Source organism: Leucoraja erinacea, chromosome 19 (genome assembly GCF_028641065.1).
Source record: "Leucoraja erinacea ecotype New England chromosome 19, Leri_hhj_1, whole genome shotgun sequence".
NCBI lineage: Eukaryota > Metazoa > Chordata > Chondrichthyes > Rajiformes > Rajidae > Leucoraja > Leucoraja erinaceus.
Window position 1 is genome coordinate 23,043,395 of NC_073395.1, and position 23,072 is coordinate 23,066,466.

The 23,072-nt window shown below is 46.0% G+C and overlaps 2 protein-coding genes across 2 annotated transcripts in view; both read left to right on the forward strand.

The window, feature by feature from the left end:
* The window catches only part of c19h12orf56 (chromosome 19 C12orf56 homolog), a 41,465-nt gene extending 31,774 nt beyond the window's left edge, over positions 1-9,691 (forward strand). Inside the window, exons 11-13 of the mRNA XM_055650659.1 lie at positions 70-147; positions 2,597-2,775; positions 5,437-9,691. Of these exons, the coding sequence (XP_055506634.1) occupies positions 70-147; positions 2,597-2,775; positions 5,437-5,554 (375 nt within the window). The 3' untranslated portion in view covers positions 5,555-9,691. The remainder of the gene's footprint in view (positions 1-69; positions 148-2,596; positions 2,776-5,436) is intronic.
* A 565-nt stretch (positions 9,692-10,256) lies between these two features.
* On the forward strand, positions 10,257-14,564 carry kics2 (KICSTOR subunit 2). The gene is made up of 3 exons (XM_055650660.1): positions 10,257-10,635; positions 11,463-11,751; positions 13,658-14,564. Exons 1-3 carry the CDS (start codon positions 10,365-10,367, stop codon positions 14,472-14,474), a joined length of 1,377 nt encoding a protein of 458 aa, XP_055506635.1. The 5' UTR covers positions 10,257-10,364; the 3' UTR covers positions 14,475-14,564.
* The last annotated feature ends 8,508 nt before the right edge of the window (positions 14,565-23,072 follow it).

Below are 23,072 nucleotides of genomic sequence, written 5' to 3' on the forward strand. Positions count from 1 at the left end.
CTTGTTTCTAAACGTCCCTTGTGTTGACTTAGTCATTATTGAAGTCTTTGTGTAAAACAATGTTGACAGGGAAACTGGGGCTCGGGCTCACGGAACCTGATGACTGTCGGATGGTTGATGATGGCTTTGCAGAAACTTCCAGCCATGGTGAGTATTGCCCCAGTATTTTACCGTAATATAACGTATCACCCTCGGAGGGCACCTCTACCTTCTTGCCACCCTGATTAGATAGGACTTAGTGCCCAGCATGACACCCCAACAGGCCCTTTAAACACACATGGGTCAAGAGGATTTCTTGTGCTACATGTGGCAACCTCCTTACGTTTGCTTCATGGAGAAAGCTGGTGGACTGTTCTATGTAACTTTGAGGGTATGAGACGTGAATTGGCCAAGATAGACAAAGGGATTAATTAGGAAAGGAAACCAGATTATGAAAGAAAACTGGTAGGGAACATAAAAACTGACTGTAAAAGTTTTTATAGATATGTGAAGAGAAAAAGATTAGTTAAAACAAATGTAGGTCCCTTGCAGTCACAAACAGGTGAATTGATCATGGGGAGCAAGGACATGGCAGACCAATTGAATAACTACTTTGGTTCTGTCTTCACTAAGGAAGACATAAATAATCTGCCGGAAATAGCAGAGGACTCTTTAGATTCTGAAGTAGTTCCTGAGGATTGGAGGGTAGCTAATGTAACCCCACTTTTTAAAAAGGGAGGGAGAGAGAAAACGGGGAATTACAGACCAGTTAGTCTAACGTCGGTAGTGGAGAAACTGCTAGAATCAATTATTAAAGATGGGATAGCAGCACATTTGGAAAGTGGTGAAATCATTGGACAAAGTCTGCATGGATTTATGAAAGGTAAATCATGTCTGACGAATCTTATAGAATTTTTCGAGGATGTAACTAGTAGAGTGGATAAGGGAGAACCAGTGGATGTGTTATATCTGGACTTTCAGAAAGCTTTTGACAAGGTCCCACATAAGAGATTAGTATACAAACTTAAAGCACACGGTAGTGGGGGTTCAGTATTGATGTGGATAGAGAACAGGCTGGCAGACAGGAAGCAAAAGAGTAGGAGTAAATGGGCCCTTTTCAGAATGGAAAGCAGTGACTAGTGGGGTACCACAAGGCTCAGTGCTGGGCCCCAGCTATTTACAATATATATTAATGATTTGAACGAGGGACTTGAATGCAACATCTCCAAGTTTGCAGAGGACACGAAGCTTGGGGCAGTGTTAGCTGTGAGGAGGATGCTAGGAGGCTGCAAGGTGACTTGGATAAGCTGGGTGAGTGGGCAAATGCATAGCAGATGCAGTATAATGTGGATAAATGTGAGGTTATCCACTTTGGTGGCAAAAACAGTAGACTATTATCTGAATGGTGGCCGATTAGGAAAAGGGGAGATGCAACGAGACCTGGGTGTCATGGTACACCAGTCATTGAAAGTAGGCATGCAGGTGCAGCAGGCAGTGAAGAAAGCGAATGGTATGTTAGCATTCATAGTAAAAGGATTTGAGTATAGGAGCAGGGAGGATCTACTGCAGTTGTACAGGGTCTTGGTGAGACCACACCTGAAGTATTGCGTACAGTTTTGATCTCCTAATCTGAGGAAAGACATTCTTGCCATAGAGGGAGTACAGAGAAGGTTCACCAGACTGATTCCTGGGCTGTCAGGACTTTCATATGAAGAAAGACTGGATAGACTCGGCTTGTACTTGCTAGAATTTAGAAGATTGAGGGGGGATCTTATAGAAACTTACAAAATTCTTAAGGGGTTGGACAGGCTAGATGCAGGAAGATTGTTCCCGATGTGGGGGAAGTCCAGAAGGTCACAGTTTAAGGATAAGGGGGAAATCTTTTAGGACCGAGATGAGAAAAACATTTTTCACACGGAGAGTGGTGAATCTCTGGAATTCTCTGCCACAGAAGGTAGTTGAGACCAGTTCATTGGCTATATTTAAGAGGGAGTTAGATGTGGCCCTTGTGGCTAAAGGTATCAGGGGGTATAGAGAGAAGGCAGGTACGGGATACTGAGTTAGATGATCAGCCATGATCATATTGAATGGCGGTGCAGGCTCGAAGGGCCGAATGGCCTACTCCTGCACCTACTTTCTATGTTTTTATGTTTCTATGTTTCAGGAAGGATGTGGTAGCCATAGTATTTAGTTTGGAGATACAGCGGGAGACAGACCCTTCGGCCCACCGAGTCCGCACTGGCCATCGATCTCCCCGTACACTAGACTTTAGAGATATTTTAAAGATACTGTGGAAACGGGCCCTATGGCCCACCGAGTCTGCGCCAACCCGCGATCACCCCGTATCTTACACACTAGAGACAATTTACAATTTTTACAAAGCCAATTCACCTACAAACTTGTACATCTTTGGAGTGTGGGGGGGGGGAAATCCAGGTGGTCACCGGGAGAATGTACAAACTCTGTACGGACAATGCCCCTGCTCAGGATGGAACCTAGGTCTCTGGTGCTGTAAGGCCGCACCTCCACTGCTGCCCGATGTGCTGATTCGATGTGCGTTTCTTTAATAACACACCATTTTGCTCTAAGGGTTCTGTTATATACGTTTCTGCCGCAGTTCCTGTTCATCGACCACATGGTGAAACACATCATTAAGACAGTCCTGCCTCCCATTCATCTCATGAGCCCCACAGAGGCGTTGCGTCTTTTCCAACAACTCTACATCCTCAACACCTGCATTCAGTATGGCAGTGGTCTGGCAGAGCACATCAGGAATAAATACAGCGAGGAGTTCAGGTAAGGAGAGACTGCTCATTGGTATTAAAGCAACTGGCGCGGTATTTCTAAATCACATAAATCGATCTCATGTAAAACTCGAGGTAGCTGTATTCATAAAGGTTCCTTTTAAAAGTGCCTATGGATGTTTTAGCTTAGTTTAGTTTAGAGATACGGAATGAAAACAGGCCCCACCGAGTCCACGCCAATCAGTGATCATATTAGTGCCATGTTATCTCACATTTTCATCCAATCCCTACACACTGAGGACTATTAACCTACAAACCTGCATGTCTTTGGAATGTGGGAGAAAACCGGAGCACCCGGAGAAAACCCGTGCGGTCACAGGGAGAATGTCCAAACTCCACACAGATGGCACCTGAGGCCAGGATCGAACCTGTGTCCCTGCCGCTGGGAGGCAGCGTCCCTACCGTCTGCGCCACTATGCCGCCCTTTCACTGCTTGTCCTTTGTTCACTGGGCTTTCTTTGGGTGTTGTTTGTTTCACGCCCTCAGAATGACCGACACCCCTCCATCTTTTCCCCATAAGGAGGTGAGTACATGGAATGTGCTGCCAGTGGGTGCGGCATGGTGCCGGAGTGGTAGAGCATTACAGTCAGAGACCCGGATTCAATCCTGACTGCGGCGTGCAGTCTGTATGGAGTTTGTACGTTCCCGCTGTGAGCACCTGGGTTTTCTCCGGGTACTCCGGTTTCCTCCCACATCTCAAGGACATGCGAGCTTGTAGGTTAATTAGCGTCGATAAAATGTCCCTAGTGTGTAGGATGGAATGAATGGTCGCTGGGCAGCACGGACACAGTGGACCAAAGGACCTGTTTCCACGCTGTAACTCTTAAGCTTATCTGAAATAGTGTCACTGGAGATTTTACATCTAGCAGATACTTGATTATCCCAGTTGTCTCAATTAACCCGTGTGCTTGGCAACCAAGGTTAAACAAACTTTGTTATCCGGTATCTAAAAACACTAGAAACTGTCAGCAGGCTTCTATGGAGCGAGCATAACATCTTGTGAGAGACAGCATCGCCAAGAGAGCGACACAATGGCACAGCGGTGGAGATGCTGACTTACAGCGCCAGAAACCCACCAACTTTATATGTTGCAAAATGAGGATTCGAGTTTTAGGCTTATAACATAGAAACGGGCCTTTTGCCCCACTATTACCATGCCATCCATCCAAGATATTAATTGATTGAAAGGTACAGCATGGTACAGGCCCTTCAGCCTGAGTCACGCCGACCATCGATCACCCGTTCAGACTATTTCTGTTATCCCACTTTCTCGTCCACTCCCTACATACCAGGGGCAATTTACAGAGGCCAATTAGCCTGACACCAATGTTCCCTTTACGCTAATCCTGCACTAATCCCAATATTTAATCTTCCTACATCCTTTCACCTCCCCCCAGAATCTATCACTCATCCTCACACTGGGGGCAATTTTACAAAGGACAATTACCCTACCAGCCCCCCCCCCCTCCACCTCACACCTTTGGGTTGTGGGAGGAAACAGGAGCAACTAGAGGAAACCCATGCGGTCACAGGGAGAATGTGCAAACTCCACAGACACCACCCGACGTAAGGATCAAATCCCGGTCTCTGGCGCTGTGAGGCAGCGGCTCTACCCGCTGCGCCACTCTATGTTTATTAAATCACAGGTGTGTTAGACGATTGATCATCAGGTTAAAATATCAACTACATCTACAATCCATGATGGTGTGCCAATGCCTATTTGTATGTGGTGGGAAACCGTGTGTGTGTGTACAGACGCTCCACGACTTACGTAAAGGTTACGTCTCGCAGACTCTTGCGTAAGTTGGATGTTATGTAAATTACTACTTGATACGGAGACCAAGGAGGGAGCTCCAACGTGGAGACCACATTGGAGCATCCATGAGAACAGCTGGCTGGTTTGTGGAAACAGCCGCAAGCGACGGTAGAATCGCACTGCCAGCGAGATGCGCCACTCGGAAATAAAGCTTAAGGAAATGTTTATGTAGCGCAAGTTTACATAAGTCACTTGTACATATGTCGGGGAGTGTCACTGTAAGCTAAAAATACTAAAGGCTGCTTGTTACATTGTTTAATAGAGGTCAGTGTCTATCGTAGCGATTGCTTGTCAATCTCAACGGCCTTGTGACTTTCAACACTTTGTCAATTTCAACGCACTTGTCAATGTCAATGGCTTGTCAATGTCAATGCCTTGTCAATATCATTGCCTTGTTAATGTCAATGCCTTGTCAATGTCAATCCCTTTGTCAATTTCAAAGCCTTGTCAATGTCAATCCCTTTGTCAATTTCACAGAATTATCAATGTCAATGCCTTGTCAATTTCAAAGCATTGTCAATGTCAATGCCTTGTCAATTTCAACGCCTTGTCAATTTCAACAGCCTCCACAGTGTACGATACGATAGAACAATACGATAGAATGTTATTTATTCCAGGAGGGAAATTAAAGTTTACTAAATTAAAGTAACCAGCAGCCTTAAAGAGACAGTCTGCTATAACCGAAATCCATTATATAGAGGTCTGTAATAACGCGGGTAAAAAGCCAACACTGAGCTTTAGTAAGTCTTGTGGATTTCCTTTGCACAGTGACAACTATTATTTCCTCAGCTCTGGGATTGTGACATCTTCTTGTTCTTCTTGGCATGCTTACCACAGGTATTACATCCAGATTGCCACGGTGGAAGCAATGCTCCCGGCCCATTACGCTGTCACCCAACCTGCAATGAGGCTGCTCCTTCAAGTGCTCAGTTGCATCCTCCAGAAGCCGGTGTGACCACCCTTGTATCCAGGAGGGTGAGACTGACGATGATCACGGGTACCAGGAGCTAACGAAGCAGCCTTCAGTGTCACAGCAGCTTTATTCAGATACATACCTACCTGCTGTAGATCGCTACTTAATTTTCTTTGATTTAAAATGACATACCAATAAGACTTTGAAATCCCATCTGTTCACAGGAGGGCTTCAGTAAATATTGAATTAGATAAAAAATAGTTAAAGTTAAAAAATAACAGCGCTGTTATTTTCTTGTTTAAGAAGGAACGGCAGATGCTGAAAAATCGAAGGTAGACAGAAATGCTGGAGAAACTCAGCGGGTGAGGCAGACTGAACTGTCTGAAGAAGGGTTTCGGCCCAAAACGTTGCCTATTTCCTTCGCTCCATCGATGCTGCCTCACCCGCAGTGTTTCTCCAGTGCTGTTATTTTCTTGATAGGAGAGTGTTACAAGAATCCAACCACCTCAAAGTCAGGATTTCAAATAACACTTATTTGAAACACTTGTGAAATGTTCCAGAGTTTTGATGTTTTAGCTGTGATTGTGCGGGAGATAAAAGAGGAAGGAGGAGTTGCATTACTAATCAGGATGGATGTCACTGTTACATTCAAAGAGAGTTCAGCCAGTGAGAAATGTGGGTAGAGCTCAGAAATAAGAAAGCCTCAATCCTTCTGCAGGGATTATACTTTGGGCCTCCCAATAGCCCGTGGGAGATAGAGGAACTGATATGTAGACCGATCATGGAAAGATGTAAAAGGAACAGATTTACAAAATTATGGGAGGAATAGATCAAGTAGACGCACAGAAGCCCAAAATAGGGGAATCGAGACCCAGAGGACATAGGTTTAAGGTGTGGGATAAAGATTTAGTAAAAACCTGAGGGGTTACTTTTTCACAGAAAGGGTAGTGGGTGTATGGAACAAGCTGCCGGAGGAGGCATGTACTATTGCAAAGCATAAGAAACATTTAGATAGGTGCATGGATAGGACAAGTTAAGAGGATATGGGGCTAACGCAGACAGGTGGGACAAGTGTAGACAGGACATGTTTGTCGGTGTGAACAAATTGGGTTGAAGGGCCCGTTTCCACGCTATGACTGCACAACAGGGTTGTAGTGGGTGACAGGAAATAGTTTGGAAATGCTAAGAGATTAAATTTGTTGGTGTTCAGTGGGTCCCGACTGTCCGACTGAATGAATCACTGAAGCAAAATCGGCGTGCACTTTGGAAAGCAAATAGTATGTTGGCCATTGTTACAGGGGGATATGAGTGCAGGTAGGGGACATCTGACTCTAATTGAAGAGGCTTGGTGACACTATATCTGGAATACATGTTTGGTCTCCCGATAAGGAAGGATATAACTGCCAGAAAGGACAGCAATAAAGATTCACCAGATTGATTCCGAGGACAATTGTTTTGATATATGAGGGGAAATTAAGCAGATTACACCTGTACATTCCAAATGCGGCCAAAACAAAGTCCTATCAGTCCCGACCCGAAACGTCACCTCACCACGTTCTCCAGAGATGCTGCCTGACCTGCTGAGTTACTCCAGCACTTTGTTTCTTCTTTTACACCTGTACATGCCTATGTATAGAAGAATCAGAGGTGATCTCATTGGGTAATACAAAATTCTTGCAGAGTTTGATCGGGCCGATGCAGAGTTGATGTTTCCCCTGGCTGGGGTCTCAGCAGTTCAGTCTCTAGATAGATTTTGGCCCTTCAGGTCAGAGATGATAAGAAATATGCAAGCCGGTATATCTCACTGCCACAGCGGGAGAAGCGAGAGGGACAAAATATACAAGGTTTACAAAGATGTGACTGGGGCATTTCTCAGATTTTAAATCTTTGCAATATTTGTAAAGCTATTGGTTTACATGTGGTTAGTTACATGTGGTTGTGTAAGAGTATAACTTTTATTCTAGTGAAACTTTAGTAAGAAGTTATTTTGCTACATTTAATGCCATGGTTAAGAATGCTGTAACAATTTATGTTCAACCTTATGATGGTTATTTTTTTCTACATGACAACTATTCTGAATGATTCAATGTCATGATATATTATATAACATATCTTTAAAATGAATGAAACAATATAAGTAACAGGAGTTTAATCCAAAATGACCGAATTTCCAGATAATTTGAATTAGGCTATCACAAGAAATGGAAAGAATGGAAGCCAATTAGACCCTTAAGCCTGTTTCATGGTTTAACAAGATCATAGCTAATCCTCTCAACACAATTTCCTGTCTGATTCCATATCCTTGAATCCCCTGAAATCTAAAAATCAATTACATGGAACAGTACATCACAGGCCCTTTGGCCCACAATGTCTGTGCTGAACATGATGCCAAGATATAGGGCGGCACAGTGGTAGAGTTGCTGCCTTATAGCGCAAGAGACGCAAGTTCGATCCTGACTACGGATGCTATTTGTACGGAGCTTGTTTTCCCAGGTGCTCCGGTTTCCTCCCGCACTTCAAACACAGGTTAGTAGATTACTTGGCTTCGGTAAAATTGTAAATTGTCCCTAGTGTGTAGGATAGTGCTAGTGAATGGGGTGATCGCTGGTCAGTGCAGGCTTGGTGGACCGAAGGACCTGTTTCCGCGCTGTATCACTTGTCTAATCTGTGGAATTCTCAGCCACAAAAGGCAGTGGAGGCCAATTCACTGAATGTTTTCAAAAGAGTTAGATTTAGCTCTTAGGGTTAAAAGAATTAAGGAATATGGCGAAAAAAGCTGGAACGAGGTATTGATTTTGGATGATCAGCCACGATCATATTGAATGGCGGTGCTGGCTCGAAGGGCATAATGGCCTACTCCTGCACTTATTTTCTATGTTTCTATTAATGTTATATAGTTTAGTTTAGTGATACAGCGTGGAAACAGGCCCTTGGGCCTCCAAGACCACGCCGATCATTGATCACCCTTTCACACCAGTTCTATCTCATCCCACTCTCTCATCTCCTACACTTGGGGCAATTTACAGGGGCCAACAAAAGTAAAAACTCAGATACATGAGGTGTGGGAGGAAATCAGAGCACCCGGAGGAAACCCATGAGGTCATAGGGAGAATCAGGGTATCCAGGGAAGATGGTCAGAACCTGTTTCCCAGAGTGGAAATGCCCAATACTGCAAAGCATTGTTATAAGGTGAGTGGGGGAAAGTTTAATGGAGATATGTGAGGCAAGGTTTTTACACAGAGAATGGTGGGGGCCTGAAATGCACTGCAGTGGAAACAATAGTGTCGTTTAAGAGGCTTTACTATAGGCACACGGAAGCGCAGGGAATAGAGGGATATGGATCATGTACAGGCAGATGAGATCAGTTCAGCATCATGTTCAGCACTTACATTGTGGGCCGAAGGGCCTGTTCTTGTGCTGTACTGTTCTAAGTTCAACTTCTCCTTTTAGCTAACATCTCCTTCGCTTTGAATATACTCAACATTTGAATATTCAAAGTCCTCGATGGGCAGAGTTTAAAAAAATTCACAAACATATAGAGAATTGTCTTCATTTCTATCCTAAATGGCTATTATTCTGATACCCACGTTTCCCAAAAGTGACTTGAAATTAAGAAACAGGCAAAATGTGCAGGAAAGAATTGTAGATACTGGTGGATACCGACGATAGACAGAAAATGCTGGAGTAACTCAGTGGGTCAGGCAGCATCTCTGGAGGAAAGGATGCAGGTCTGAAGTAGGGTTCTGACCCAAAATCTTATTTATTCCTTTTCTCCAGAGATGACCCGATCGGTTACTCCAGCATTTTGGGTCCATCTTTGGAATTAGGGAGATCAGACTGTGTATAAAAATGAAGGGCTTGAATCTGTTCAAATTTAAAGTTTAATACTGTTTACTGCTTTGGAAGGAGATATTGTATTTTGGGTAATTCGGAAACCTCTTCTCTGTTGTACAGTATGTTTCTTAAAATTAATCTGTTTAGATGAATAAACTATGATCATGTTGAAACTCTGCTTATGCAGTGCAATTGGTGCTGTTTAATAAAAGCTGACGATTTGTGACATTTTGTAGTCTACTTTATCATATTTTTGATGGTGACTTTCACATAACAAAATACTGCATCTGAAGGCCCTTCACTATAGTGTTATCAAGCAAAACTATTGCATGCAAGATATTAGGGCAGAATCAGAAGCCCCTTCCCTTTTCCTTTCTTCCTCCCCCCCCCCCTCCTCCTATAGTTTTATCAACCAAAACTATTGCCACAAACCCCACCTTTGCCCTCCTGCTCCCTTCGGCCCCTCCCTCCACTTCTGCCCCTTCTCTCTCCATTTGCCCTTCTCCCCCCTCTCTGCCATTTCCCTCCCCCCCCCCCCCCCCCCGTTGCCCTTCGTCCCCTCTTTTGTCCTTTCCTCCCTTCTCTCACCCTCCCCTTTTCCCCTCTCTCTATGCCCTTCTCCCCCCCCCCCTCCCCTTCGGCCCCTTGCTCCACCCTACACCCTCTCCCTGGCCTTTGCCCCTTCTCTCCCCACCTCCCTTCGGCCCTTCCACCCCTACCTCCTCCCTTTGCCTTTCTTCATCTCCCCCCCCCCCCTCCGTTTGCCCTTCTCTGTCCCTGTTCTGTGCCCCTTGCTCCACTCCTGCCCCTCTCTATTTGCTCTTTGTCTCCCCTTCCTACTCCGCCCCTTCGGCCCCTTTTCTCCACTGCTACCCCCATCCCTCAGCAAACCCTTTACCCCAAAGATCTTATAGAGGGTAAAGCGGATCCATAAGATCTTTGCTTTACCCTTCTCTCCCCTGTTCCCCTGTTCCCGGCCCCTCCCATCCCTCTCCTCTCCGCGGGCGGCGGCGGCGGGATGAGTGAGGCCGGGCCGGGGCCGGGGCCGGTTACCGGGGAGCCGGCGGTGCCGGTGCCGCTGGAGCAGGCGGTGCTGGAAACCTTCTTCTCGCAGCTCGGCGTCTTCTCGCACGACCGGGCCAAGGACTATGTGGAGCGGGAACGGGAAGGCAGCCGGGCGGCAGGGCCCGCCTGGGCCTCGGGCTGGGCCGCTCTCCTCGCCGCCCTCGGACACCTGGCCGCCGCCGAGAAGGCCTATCATGGAATGGGCTTCCTGGGGCAGAAACTGGGTGAGAGGGGAGGATGGAGGGGAGGGGGGGAGAGAGAGAGAGAAGAGGGGGGGGGGGGGGGAAGGGAAGGGGGGGGGGGGGGGGGGGGAGAGAGAGAAGGGGGGGGGGGGAGGAGGAGGAGAGGTTGTGAGAGGGAGAAGGCGAGGGGAGAGAAGGAGCAGAGGGATAAATGGGACGGGAGGGAGGGAAGAGGAATGGGGGAGGAGAGTAACAGTTTGAGGCAAAGATCCTATAGCATCTTTGGTTTGAGGGGAGAGAGTGGGAAGGGTAGATGGCAGTGAGAGGAGGAGAGGGCGAGGGAGTTGCAGAGGGGAGAATGAGGGTAAGAAGGTGCGAGGGAAAGTAAGGCTGGGGGGGGGGGTAGAGATGGGGAGATGAAACTGTCAATGATGGGATTGTGGAATTCAACAGGATTTAAGGCAGATAGGAAGAGGTTTATTTGGAGAAACGTGTAGGCAGATGAGGTTAGTTTGCCTTGGTCTCATCTGCCTACAAATGATCCATATCCCTCCATTCCCTACATTGTGGGCCGAAGGGCTTGTTCCTCTGCTGTACTTTGTTATGCAAAGACACAATGTTCTGGAGTACAACATGGAAAGGTGACGTTTAAGGTCGGGACCCTTCTGCAGACCTATCCATGTTCACCGGTGGTGCTGCTTGACCCACTGAGTTACTCCATCACTTTGTGCCTTTCCTTGGTAAACCAGCATCTGTAGTTATGTACATTTCTATGTTCTATGGAACGGATGGAGTGTTTTGTTTCTGTGAGTGTGAAGTAGGTTTTGAGCTATTCTATTATCTGACTCGTGCGACCTCTGACTGGGCAGGTGGGCAGTCGTTCTTCAGTCGGAAAGACTCCATACGGACCATCTACACGTCCCTGCAGAATGAGTTGCGTAAGTTGGTCACAGCCGGGCGGAGCTCGGCGGCTGGCAACTCCCCACACCTGGAGGAGCTTCTCTCCCACCTGTCGGAGCAGCTCAGTGACTTTGTCCAAGCCCGCATGGAGATCGCGGAGTTCTACGAGAAGATGTACTCTCTCAGCTCGCAGAAGTCCATCCAGTCAGTGGAGCTGGTGCACTCGCTGGAATGTATCCTGCAGAAGTACAGCTCGAGGTCAGTAGCAATCCTACCCAATGATGTGTACTTACAGCGGTAGAGTTGCTGCCTCACAGCGCCAGAGACCCGGGTTCAATCCTGACCACGGGTGCTGTCTGTACGGAGTTTGTACGTTCTCCGTGACTGCATGGGTTTTATCCGGGTGCTCCGGTTTCCTCCCACATTCCAAAGACGTGCCGGTTTGTAGGTTATTTGGCTTCAGTAAATTGTCCCTAGTATGTAGGATTGAACTAGTGTACAGGTGATCACTGGTCGGTGCAGACTCGGTGGGCTGAAGGGCCTGTTTTCACGCTGTATCTTTGAAACAAAAAAAACTAAATCTAAACACTGTAGAGAAACCAGCCCAGACTTCGACCTCCCCCAGCATGGTTCAGGTTCGATTAACCATGTCCCGTAGCCTCATACCAAGCGACGAGAGACAAGTGTGAGAGCAGCCATCTTGCTGGAACAAACCAATTGGTGTATAATATATGATGAGCGTTTGACGGCACTGGGCCTGTACTCGCTGGAGTTTAGAAGGATGAGGAGGAAACATTGAAACTTACCGAATTGTGAAAGGCCTAGGTAAAGTGGTTGTGGAGAGGATGTTTCCCCTAGTAGGAGTGTCTAGGACCAGAGGACATAGCCTCAGAATTAAAGGATGTAACTTTAGAATGGATATGAGGAGGAACTTCTTTAGTCAGATGGTGGTGAATCTGTGGAATTCATCGCCATAGAGGGATGTGTAGGCCAAGTCATTGGGTATTTTTAAAGCAGTGATTGATAGGTCGATTAGAATGGGTGTCATGGATTATGGGTAGAACGCAGGAAAATGGGATTGAGAGGGAAAGATATTGATTGAATGGCAGAGTAGACTTGATGGGCTGAATGGCATCATTCTACTTCTATGACTTCTGAACTTATGAAGATTGTTTTATTGTCTTATGTCCCAAAACAGAACAACAAAATTCTTACTTGCAGCAGAATAAGACTGTAAACATGGTACTCACTGGTACTGAAGTTTCAAATATAATATATTAGACCAGGTCACTTGTACAAAGCAACTTTTTCATGTATAAAATAGAACAAAGTGCAGGAGAAATTCAGCAGAATCTGTGAAGGGAATAGACAGACAACGTTTCGGGTTGGCACCCTTCTTCATTATGTGACCATGAGATCCTGACTTCATTCCCTCCATAGAAGCGAATTAACCTACAAACCCACATGAATTTGGGAAGTGGGAGGAAACCGGAGCACCCGGAGAAGACCCAGGTGGTCACAGAGAGAGAACTTGCAAAATCTGTACAGACAGCATTAGAAGTCAAAGATCCTATAGTAGAGCAAGATAGACCACTCCTTCTAAATGCAATGGGCTGACGTGTAGTATGCAACGGAGCGGAACGTGGGCCTTTTTTTCATCCATTTCAGTAACCCGGCCCGACCCACAGTGTAATCAATGTTGCAGGGGAACAGTTTGTGTTAATAAATTATAATTCTGAAAATGAGAAGATTTTTACCAAAAAACTTTTATTTTAACGAGGATGTTTCCGTAACCGGCTTCCGTCTCCGCACTAGTATCTTTGCTCCGCTATGGGATCTTTGGTGCGGAGACGGAAGCCGGTTATGGAAATGGTGCCGAAGATTACCCATAAATCTACCCATGACCATACTACATCTTTTTCGTCGAGTGATCTATCTTGCTTGCTATAGGATCTTTGCTTGTAGTCAGGTCTCTGGTGCTGCAAGGCAGCAACTTTACTGCTGCACCGCTGTGCCACCCTATGTTCCATGGATGGGAAACGGAATATGGGTCAAATGCGGCCAACTGGGTCTAACTTAGATGGGGTATCATGGTGGGCATGGGCATATTGGGCTGAAGGGCCTGTTTCCGTGCTGTGTGACTACAGTGTGTTGACTTCCTCAGGTTCCATCACCCGATCCTGAGCCCGCTGGAGAGCAGCTTCCAGCTGGAGGCAGACGTGCTCACGCAGCTGCTGAAGGCTCAGGCGGAGATCAGCGAATGGAGGTTCCTGCCCTCGCTGCTCAACCTGCACGGCGCCCACTCCAAACTGCACATCTGGGGCCAGATGTTCGAGAAGCAGCGCGAGACCAGGAAGCACTTGTTCGGGGGCCAGACCCAGAAGGCCCTCCAGCCCCCTCACCTCTTCCAGTGGCTCACCAGGCTGAAGAACGCCCTCCTGTCCAAGTTCAGCTTCTACTTCCACGAGGCTCTGAGCCGCCAGACCGGCCCATCCGAGATGAAGGCCCTGACCGCCAAGACCAACCCCGACTACTGCGGCAAGATCTCCAGCTTCATCCGCAAGTACGACGCCCAGAACGTCTCGCTCATCTTCGACAACCGCGGCTCGGAGACCTTCCAGGGCCACGGTTACCACCACCCACACTCGTACAGGGAGGCGCCCAAGGGTGTGGACCAGTACCCTGCCGTGGTGTCACTGCCCAGCGACCGGCCGCTGATCCACTGGCCCAACGTCATCATGATCATGTCGGACCGTGCCGCTGAGCTCAACACCCTGGACAAAGTGGTCCACTTCTACGACGACAAGGTCCAGTGCACCTACTTCCTCACCCGACCTGAACCCCAGTTCACCATCGTGGTCATCTTCGATTCCAGGAAGTCGGAGAAGGATTCCCACTTTCTCTCCTTCCTCAATGAGCTCTCCACCTCCCTGAAGAACAGCAAGCATTTTGCCAGCTTGAAACCCGGCTCCAAGGGCTGATGTCAGTAGCTCTGGCGCAAGTCCACATTGTTGGCAAGAGATGTAAACACTGTACACCTAGCATTACTGGTCCAGCTACGTTTTATTTCCCCCCCCTATTCCCCCCCCCCCCCCCCCCCCCCCCCTCCCCTCCCCTCCCCCCCCTTCCATCTGCCTTCCATCTGCATTCTTTCCCAAACCGCACAATTGGCATCTATAGACTTTAGAGATACAGGGCGGAAACAGGCCCTTCGCCTCACTGAGTCCGCACCGCCAGCCTAGGGACAATTCTGCTCCAACCATCAATCTGTACACATGTACACCAGCACTATACTACACACTAGGGACAATTTATAAATTTTTACCAAATCCAATTAACCAACAAACCTGCATGTCTTTGGAATGTGGGAGGAAATCGGAGCACCCAAAGAAATCCCACACGGTCACAGGGAGAGCATACAAACTCCCTACAAACAGCACCTGTGGTCAGGATCAAACCCGGGTCTCTGGCGCTGTAAGGCAGCGACTCTACCGCTGCACCACTGTGCCGCATCCTCTCCATGCAGAAATTGGGACTGCAGTTTACAAGTCGGAGCCATTCGGTCTGCCTTCAGCTAGATGTTGCACAGCCCTAGGGGTGGGGCTTCTGGTAAAGCCGCTACCTCACAGCGCCATAAACCCAGGTTCGATTCTGTACTTGGTTGCTCTCTGTGCGGTGTTTGCATGTTCTTACTGTGACCTTGTGGGTTTCCTCTGGGCGCACTGGTTTCCTCCCACTTCACAAAGACGTGTGGGTTTGTAGGTTACTTGCCCCTCTGTAAATTGCCCCTAGTGTGCAGGGCGTAGATGTGAAAGTGGGATAGCATTGAACTATTGCATGGGCTCGGTGGCCCGAAGGGTCTGGTTCCACACTATTTGTATAGCATAGAATTTGTGTGATCATCGGCGAGCTGAAGGCCCTGTTACCACGCTGTGTCTCCAAACTAAAACCTTTTTTCAAGTGTGCATGCTAGTGTTACAAGGTTAATACTAACTGACGTAAGGAATCCATTTTCTTTAGTAACTTATAACTGTGAAATAAAAATTACTTCCACTTAATGCAAATAATGTTTTAATCCAAAATGTTATTTGAAAAATGTAAAGATATGTTTACAGACCAATTAGAGAAAAAATAAACTGGATGCACCATTCTACCAATGCAAGAAATGGAAGAGTGCTCATTCCCCCAAGACTGTTCCTCTGTTAAGCCAGGTTGTGGCCTTTCACGGTGCCTGACAACCCTTTGTCTTTCTCCCTTTGATCTTGTTATCTTTTAGGTTCTTTTCCATAAGACATAGGAGCAGAATTAGGCCATTCGGCCCATTGAGTCTGTTGTGCCATTTGATCATAGCTGTTCTTTCCCTCGTCAACCCCGTTACATAGAAAATAGGTGCAGGAGTAGGCCCTTCGAGCCTGCACGGCCATTCAATATGATCATTCTCCTGCCTTCTCCCGCAACATTTGATGCTCCTACTAATCAAGAATCTATTAATCCCTGCTTTAAAAATCCCCAATGACTTGGCCTCCACAGCCGTCTGTGACAATGAATTCCACCGATTCACTGCCCTCTGGCTAGAGAAATTGCTCCTCATCTCCATTCTAAAGAAATTCCTCCTCATCTCCATTTTGACTGTGTAAAAATCTATCAATCTCAGTGTGGAATGCACTTGACAGCTGATCAAGTCATGTTGAGTTTATTGTCATCGGCACAAGTACTCTGATGTACAGGTGCTGTGAACATGTTGCTTGCAGCAGCATCACAGGCACATAGACGCAGACAACGCACAACAACATTAATAATGCGGAAATTATACAAGACAGTGAAAAGAAAAACACTACAAAATGAAGTGGGGGCAAAACACAATTAGCCCGCAGCATAACCAAGGAGCAGTCTCACCCCCGTCACTCCCACCTCTCCCCTCTCCCAGTAGACAAGAGGTACAGAAGTGTGAAAACGCACACCTCCAGATTCAGGGACTGTTTCTGGCAACTGAACCATCATATAAACTCGAGAGTGGTCCTGAGCTACTATCTACCTCGTTGGAGACCCTCGGATTATCTTTAATCGGACTTTACTCGACTTTATCTTGCACTAAATGTTATACCCTTTATCCTGTACCTATGGACGGCTTGATTGTAATCATGTATAGTCTTTTCACTGACTGGATAGCATGCAACAAAAGCTTTTCACTGTACCTCAGTACACGTGACAATAATAAACTGAATTCTAAGCTCTAAATATTCTAGATGAAACAAGTCCATGGTAGTACATAATTGTGCAGTGTTCCATTGCTGAGGCAGTATTAGGTTGTGAGACTTGGTTCTCATGTAGTAAGGAAAGTAAGTAAGTTAAGGAAAGCAGTCATACCTGTAGCTTGTGGTGTGAAGCTTCAGGCTTCTGTATCAATGGTCCAATGGTACTTTATTGTCACATGTACCTAGCTACAGCAAAATTCCTTTTTTGCATTCAGTTCAGTGAAACATCTTAATATACACATGCACAATCATAATTAATACAAGAGTGCAAGTATAGTAGATGACACTGAGACAGTACTCAAGAGTGGCCATGTTTCCGACACCGTAGACCAGAGAGACGGGAGAGGAGGGAGCCGGTGATGACGGACGCAAGGAGCAAGGTCGGAAGGAGAGTGAACCGCGGTCTTACCTTCTGCGCCCTCGAGGTTGGCTGCGGGAGGCGCTCCCGGGGCACAAAGGTGGCTGGGATGGATGGGTGAGGAGAGGGACGTCGGTCTACTGGACGATCCAGACGGAGGTGATGACTGGAGGCCCTGCATCAGCCTGGGGCTCGCCTGGATCGGGCTCCACTACATAAGATCTAGAGCGCGGAACAGACTTTGAAATGCACTGGTGCCCTGTGCATGTGGTCTCAGTGGACTGTTTCTGCTTATTTTGTACTCATTGGGGATTATGCTTGGGTATCGCTATACTTTATAGAATAGTTTCTTTATTGTCATTGTAACATGGGCCATGTACAACGAAATTTAAAATGTCAGCCAGTCAGTGCAGCATTCAAACATTTCTAAAGCTAACGAAACATCCACGGTAAAATAATAAAGATAAGCAAATAAATAAAAATCACAGACAAAGCACGCATACACACCCAACCCTCCATCCTTCTGTCGATCTGGACTGTATGCAACAAAAGAATTTCACTGTTTGCACATGTTCAACGGGCTTTATTTGTCACACGTACGGAGGTACAGTGAGTCATTTTTGTACACAGTACATAAGTACTTAGATACATCTTAGATAAGCATCTCAGATACAGTACAAGTGTGTAGCAGTGGGACACTGAAACAGTGGAAGATTGCAACCTTCACCTAGTCTGCCCTGTTTCAACGAATGCAATCAAACTGGCGTGCACAATCAAATAAGATCAAATAGAACAAGTTGTCCTACAACTTTAGGCTGTTGACGCCATACACAAGAATTAGACTGAAACAGTATATAGAGTGACCAGATTTGACACCATTTTCAAGGCCCAGTTGTTAGAGGTGTAGACTTCTTAGCCTGACCATGAAGGTCCGTTGTCCTGGCGGTGTTGCAGAGCCGGCCTGGCCAAGTGGAGCCATTGGTGTCCTCTGCCGCCACTGCACGACCGCAGCTCCTTCCTCGCTCGCCCCACTCCCAACGCCACACCCAGGACTGACCGGCTAATTGTGAGTGGTTCTGGTTGCCTCATTATTGGAAGGAAGTGGAGGCTTTGGCATGACCCTTCACAGCACTGATGTACAGAGGGATCTTGGGGTCCAAGTCCATAACTCCCTGAAAGTGGCAACACAAGTAGGTAGAGTGGTAAAGAAGGCATATGGTATGCTTGCTTTCATAGAAGATAGATACAAAATGCTGGAGTAACTCAGCAGGACAGGCAACAGACTGAAGTCAGTCTGAAGAAGGGTCTCGACTCGAAACGTCACCTATTCTTTATCTCCCGCTGAGTTACTCCAGCATTTTGTGTCTCTCTTCAGTTTAAACCAGTATCCTACACATTGCACTTGCTTTCACAGGTCAGGGCATTGAGTATAAGAATCAGAAAGCCATGGTGCAGCTTTATAGGACTTTGGTTAGGCCACATTTGGTGTATTGTGTGCAGTTCTGGTTGCCCCTTTACAGGAAGGTTGTGGAGGCTTGGAGAGGATGCAGGTCCGGGCTCCATCCTGATTTTGGGCGCTATCTGTATGGAGTTGTACGTTCTCCCTGTGACCACATGGGTTTTCTCCGGGTGCTCCGGTTTACTCCTATACTCCAAAGATGTACAGGTTTGTAGGTTATTTGTCTACTGTAAATTATAAATTGTCCCTAGTGTGTGATTATAGTACTAGTGTACAAGATAGCTGGTCGGCGCCGACTCGCTGGTCCGAAGGGCCTGTTTTCACGCTGCATCTCTAAAGTCTGTTGTTTACTCCATGGTCTTAATGTGAACTAGAAATGTCATTGTACCCTGGTGTATATGACAATAAACTAACCTGAAATGTTAACATTACAGACATGATAAACAACAATTGAAATGGTAAGATTGACGTCATTGTAATTTGGTAACATAATATTTCCGCTTCTGGGGATAAAGTTCGGGTGATTTCACACAATGATGAAGAACACGCAGCTGAGAGTTGTAGATTAGTCAGTCTTCTAAGTAGTCAGACAGTCTGATGTTTTGCATGTTGCATTAATTGCAGTTCTTCACGATATTCTGAATGGTTGAGAAAAGTAGCTGACATGAGCTTGAGTGGGTAATACAATTTTTCAACGATATACAGGAATAGTGTCATTCAAGCATAACAGAGTGAATTAAATAGAAGCGCACACCAGGAGGTAAAATGAGCAGAATTGAAGAGATGTATTAAACATTTACATGTTGCCTCTTCAGGCGTGAAGACAAGATTCACAATCGGATGCAAATATCATACTTCCAAAGTCAGCAGAAAATTTAATTCCAATTCAAGTGTTTCCCTCACCTCCAACCCCAAGTATTTAATGGATCGGGATTTTAGTTTGGTTTACAGATACCACGCGGAAACAGGCTCTTCAGGTATGCAAGCAATTTCACTGTGGTTTGTCACATGTGACAATAAAGTATTCAATTCAATTAAAAATTACAGATGTTAGTTTACGCTGAAGATAAGTTCTAGAGCAGAATTAGGCCATTCGGCCCATCAAGTCTACTCCCATCATTCAATCATGGCTGATCTATCTTTTCCTTTCAACCCCATTCTCCTGCCTTCTCCCCATTACCCCGATAATCTTATTAATCAAGAAAAGACAAGATCGATAATAGAATCAAGATACACACAAAATGCTGGAGTAACTCAACGGGTCATGCAGCATCTCCGGAGAAAAGGAATAGGTGACATTTCGGGTCGAGACCCTTGTTTAGAATAAGGTTTTTTGAAGAAGGGTCTCGACCAGAAATGTCACCCATTCCTTTTCTCCAGACCCGCTGAGTCACTCCAGCATTTTGTGCCTCGCCTTGGAAGATAGGTTAGAAGTTTCTTAAATGCGAAAGGGAAGGGATTGAATAAGCAAAGCCAAGAGAAATGGATCAACTTCCTTTATTAGAAAGATGGCTCTGGGACAAACCTGAAGATATACTGAAGCAGATAACGATACAAGCCAAATATACAGTACTATACACAAAAGTGCATTGTCACAACTGATTAATGGTACATTGTCAACAACTGCATTTTCTTTTAAACTACTGACTCGGCTGTGATGTGAAAACAGAAATGCAAGAATACAGACCAAGCTTCAAGTTCCTCTAAGAGTTTAAAGGCACTTCCACATGTACATACTACATGTACATACATTGATACAAGAAGGTAACAGCAGACATATAGGAAACTATCCGTAACTAACATGGCAGTACATGGTTCTCAGTTAGGCAGGTGCAATATGGAAATGACCAGTGTGTTTGTAGCTGTCACCAGTTACCCATTAAAAATCCATAAACTGCAGTTAAAAGCAGCTTTGTACTGGTAGTATATCCTGTGAATGGATCCATATAACATTTGTTAATTTCTACTATACATTGCTTTTACTAGATAGATTCCACCCAGAGTATTTTTACAATCCAGTATATTTGTTAGTTGAATATACAAATCTCAGAGCAGTACACAGTTGCACTATCCATTTTGGTTGATTTACAATTTGTTTTTAAATTAATTTAAGTAAACTCTATACTACAGGTCCTGCAGCCCTCTTGCAAAGGCCAAAGGTGGAAACTATTAAAAAAAAAGTTTCAAAAAGTACTACATTCCATTTGTTAAAAACAATGGCAGACAAAAAAAATGAACACATATTTTAAGGTAAACTTCTGGGTAAATGCCCGTAACCAAATGTTGGATGAACTAGCTTTTTATGACTAATCTCTGAGGCTGATCTTGAGGGGAACAAGATATGAAACACAATAAAAGATTAAAATTGAATAAGTGGACCCTGACTCAGCAGATTGGGCGGCAGTGTCCCTCCCGGCAGTAGAGCTGCTGCCTCACAGCGTCGGAGACCTGGGTTCGATCCCGACCTAGGGTTCTGGCTGTGTGTGGAGTTTTCACGTTCTCCCTGTGACCGCCTGGGTTTCCTCTGGGTGCTCCGGTTTCCTTCCACATGGGTAGAATTCATTGCTAGATGGCTGTGGGGACCAAATCAATGGATATTTTTAAGGCGGAGATTTGACAGATTTTTGATTAGTAAGGCTGTCGGGTAATGGGGCGAAGGCAGGAGAATGGTGTTGCGAGGGAAAGATAGATCAGCCATGATTGAATGGCGTAGACTTGATTGGCCGAACAACCTTATTCTGCTCCTAGAACTTATCCCAAGGAAGTGTGGGTTTGTAGGTTAATTCCCACTCTAGTGTGTAGGGAGTGGATGAGAAAGTAGGATAACATAGAACTAGTGTGGTTGGCAAGAACTCAGTGGGCCGAAGCGTCTGTTTCAACACTGTATCTCTAAAAAAAGAGTTTGAGAGTGCTAACTGTCAAGATGATTCTTTGCAGATGAACTCTAGTCTCATGTTAGGTCAGTTGTATAGATGCCTCTTCATCTGACACCTCGCATTGGGGAGCGAGACCGAGAGCAAAAAAATCAATAACCCAACCTTCTCAAACATTATTGTTCTTTGGATGCCATGAGACTGTATCATGAGCAGAATCCAGGCAGTACAAGAACAGAAAAGTGATGCCTGTAGGAATTGCAGTGTGACTTGGCAGGGTTTGGGATAGGGTGGTGACAGGGTGATGTTTAGGGCCAGGCTTGTTGGTCTGTCGACCTGTGCTGAAACATTTGAACTCTCCAAACTCATCTTCAGTTTAAGATAGACACAAAAAGCTGGAGTAACTCAGCGGGTCAGACAGCATCTCTGGAGAAAAGTAATAAGTGACGTTTCGGGTCCAGACCATTCTTCAGACAGTTTAATTTAGTTTAGTTTATTGTCACGTGTACTGAGGTTCAGTGAAAAGCTTTTTTGGTTTGAGCGATCCAGTTAGCGGAAAGACTACACGATTACAGTAAAGGCGTCCACAGTGTACTTATCCCATCATCTCCGCGTAGCCCGATTCCATCCTTTCGTTCCTTGTCCAGTCCCTTCCTACCTATGTCTGACACACCCCACACCCGTTAACTCTTTAATCTCTCACTACTTACAGATGGGAACTGTTTTACAACAAAATACACAGGGTAACGAAAGGAAAACAGGACACGGGTGCGCTGAACATCTTTGCAGTGTTGCCGATAGGAACATTTTGTTCCTTGCTAACTACATGGCAATGTTTGACACTTGGATCGCAAGATTTGGGGCAAGGATTAACAGCCTGGTCCAACAAGTGAGGGTTGAAGGCCTTGCCTCAATGGCCCGACGGCAGAACCGGGAGGGAGCTGCTGGAGATGACGGACGCAAGGGCCGGTAGGAGGGTAACGCCTCCAGGGTCAGCTGAAGGAGGCCCCCCCTGCCACACAGATGGCCGGGCGAGGAGAGCAGAGGGACGTCGGTTCGCAGCAACTGCTCCAGCACACCGAGTGTGTGGGCCGACTGGACTTGGAATAATGCTGCCAAAAGGTACAATACATGCAAAAAGAATTTCACTGTTCAGTTGCATTTGTGACAAATAAAGCAGCATTGAAGGGGAACAAAAGAATGACTTCATCACAGGGCCTGGCTTCAACCCCCCTCACCCCCCCCCCCCCGGCTCAATCGCAAGCCCCCAGTTATGACCTGTTCAATGTATGAGTGGCAATTTTCCTCTGATGTCAAGCGGATAGTTACAAATGGTGCAGATGGAAGTAATGGCCCAAAGAAATGGTCAGATATATCGGTGCTGGTCTGAAGCCACATTGTTCTAAACTGTGAGAAATGGCAGATAGAGTTTAATCCAAGCGAGTGTGAGATGGTGCACTTTGGGAGGTCATATGCAAGGGGAAAACACACAATTAATGGCATGACCCTTAACGACATTGAAGTAAGGTGTAATGGTGGTCTTTATACAGACAAAAATGTTCTAAACATCAAGGTGACCAAATAAAACAAAAGTGAGTATCCTCTCTGCACTGATTAGAATTGTCTGTAAAAAG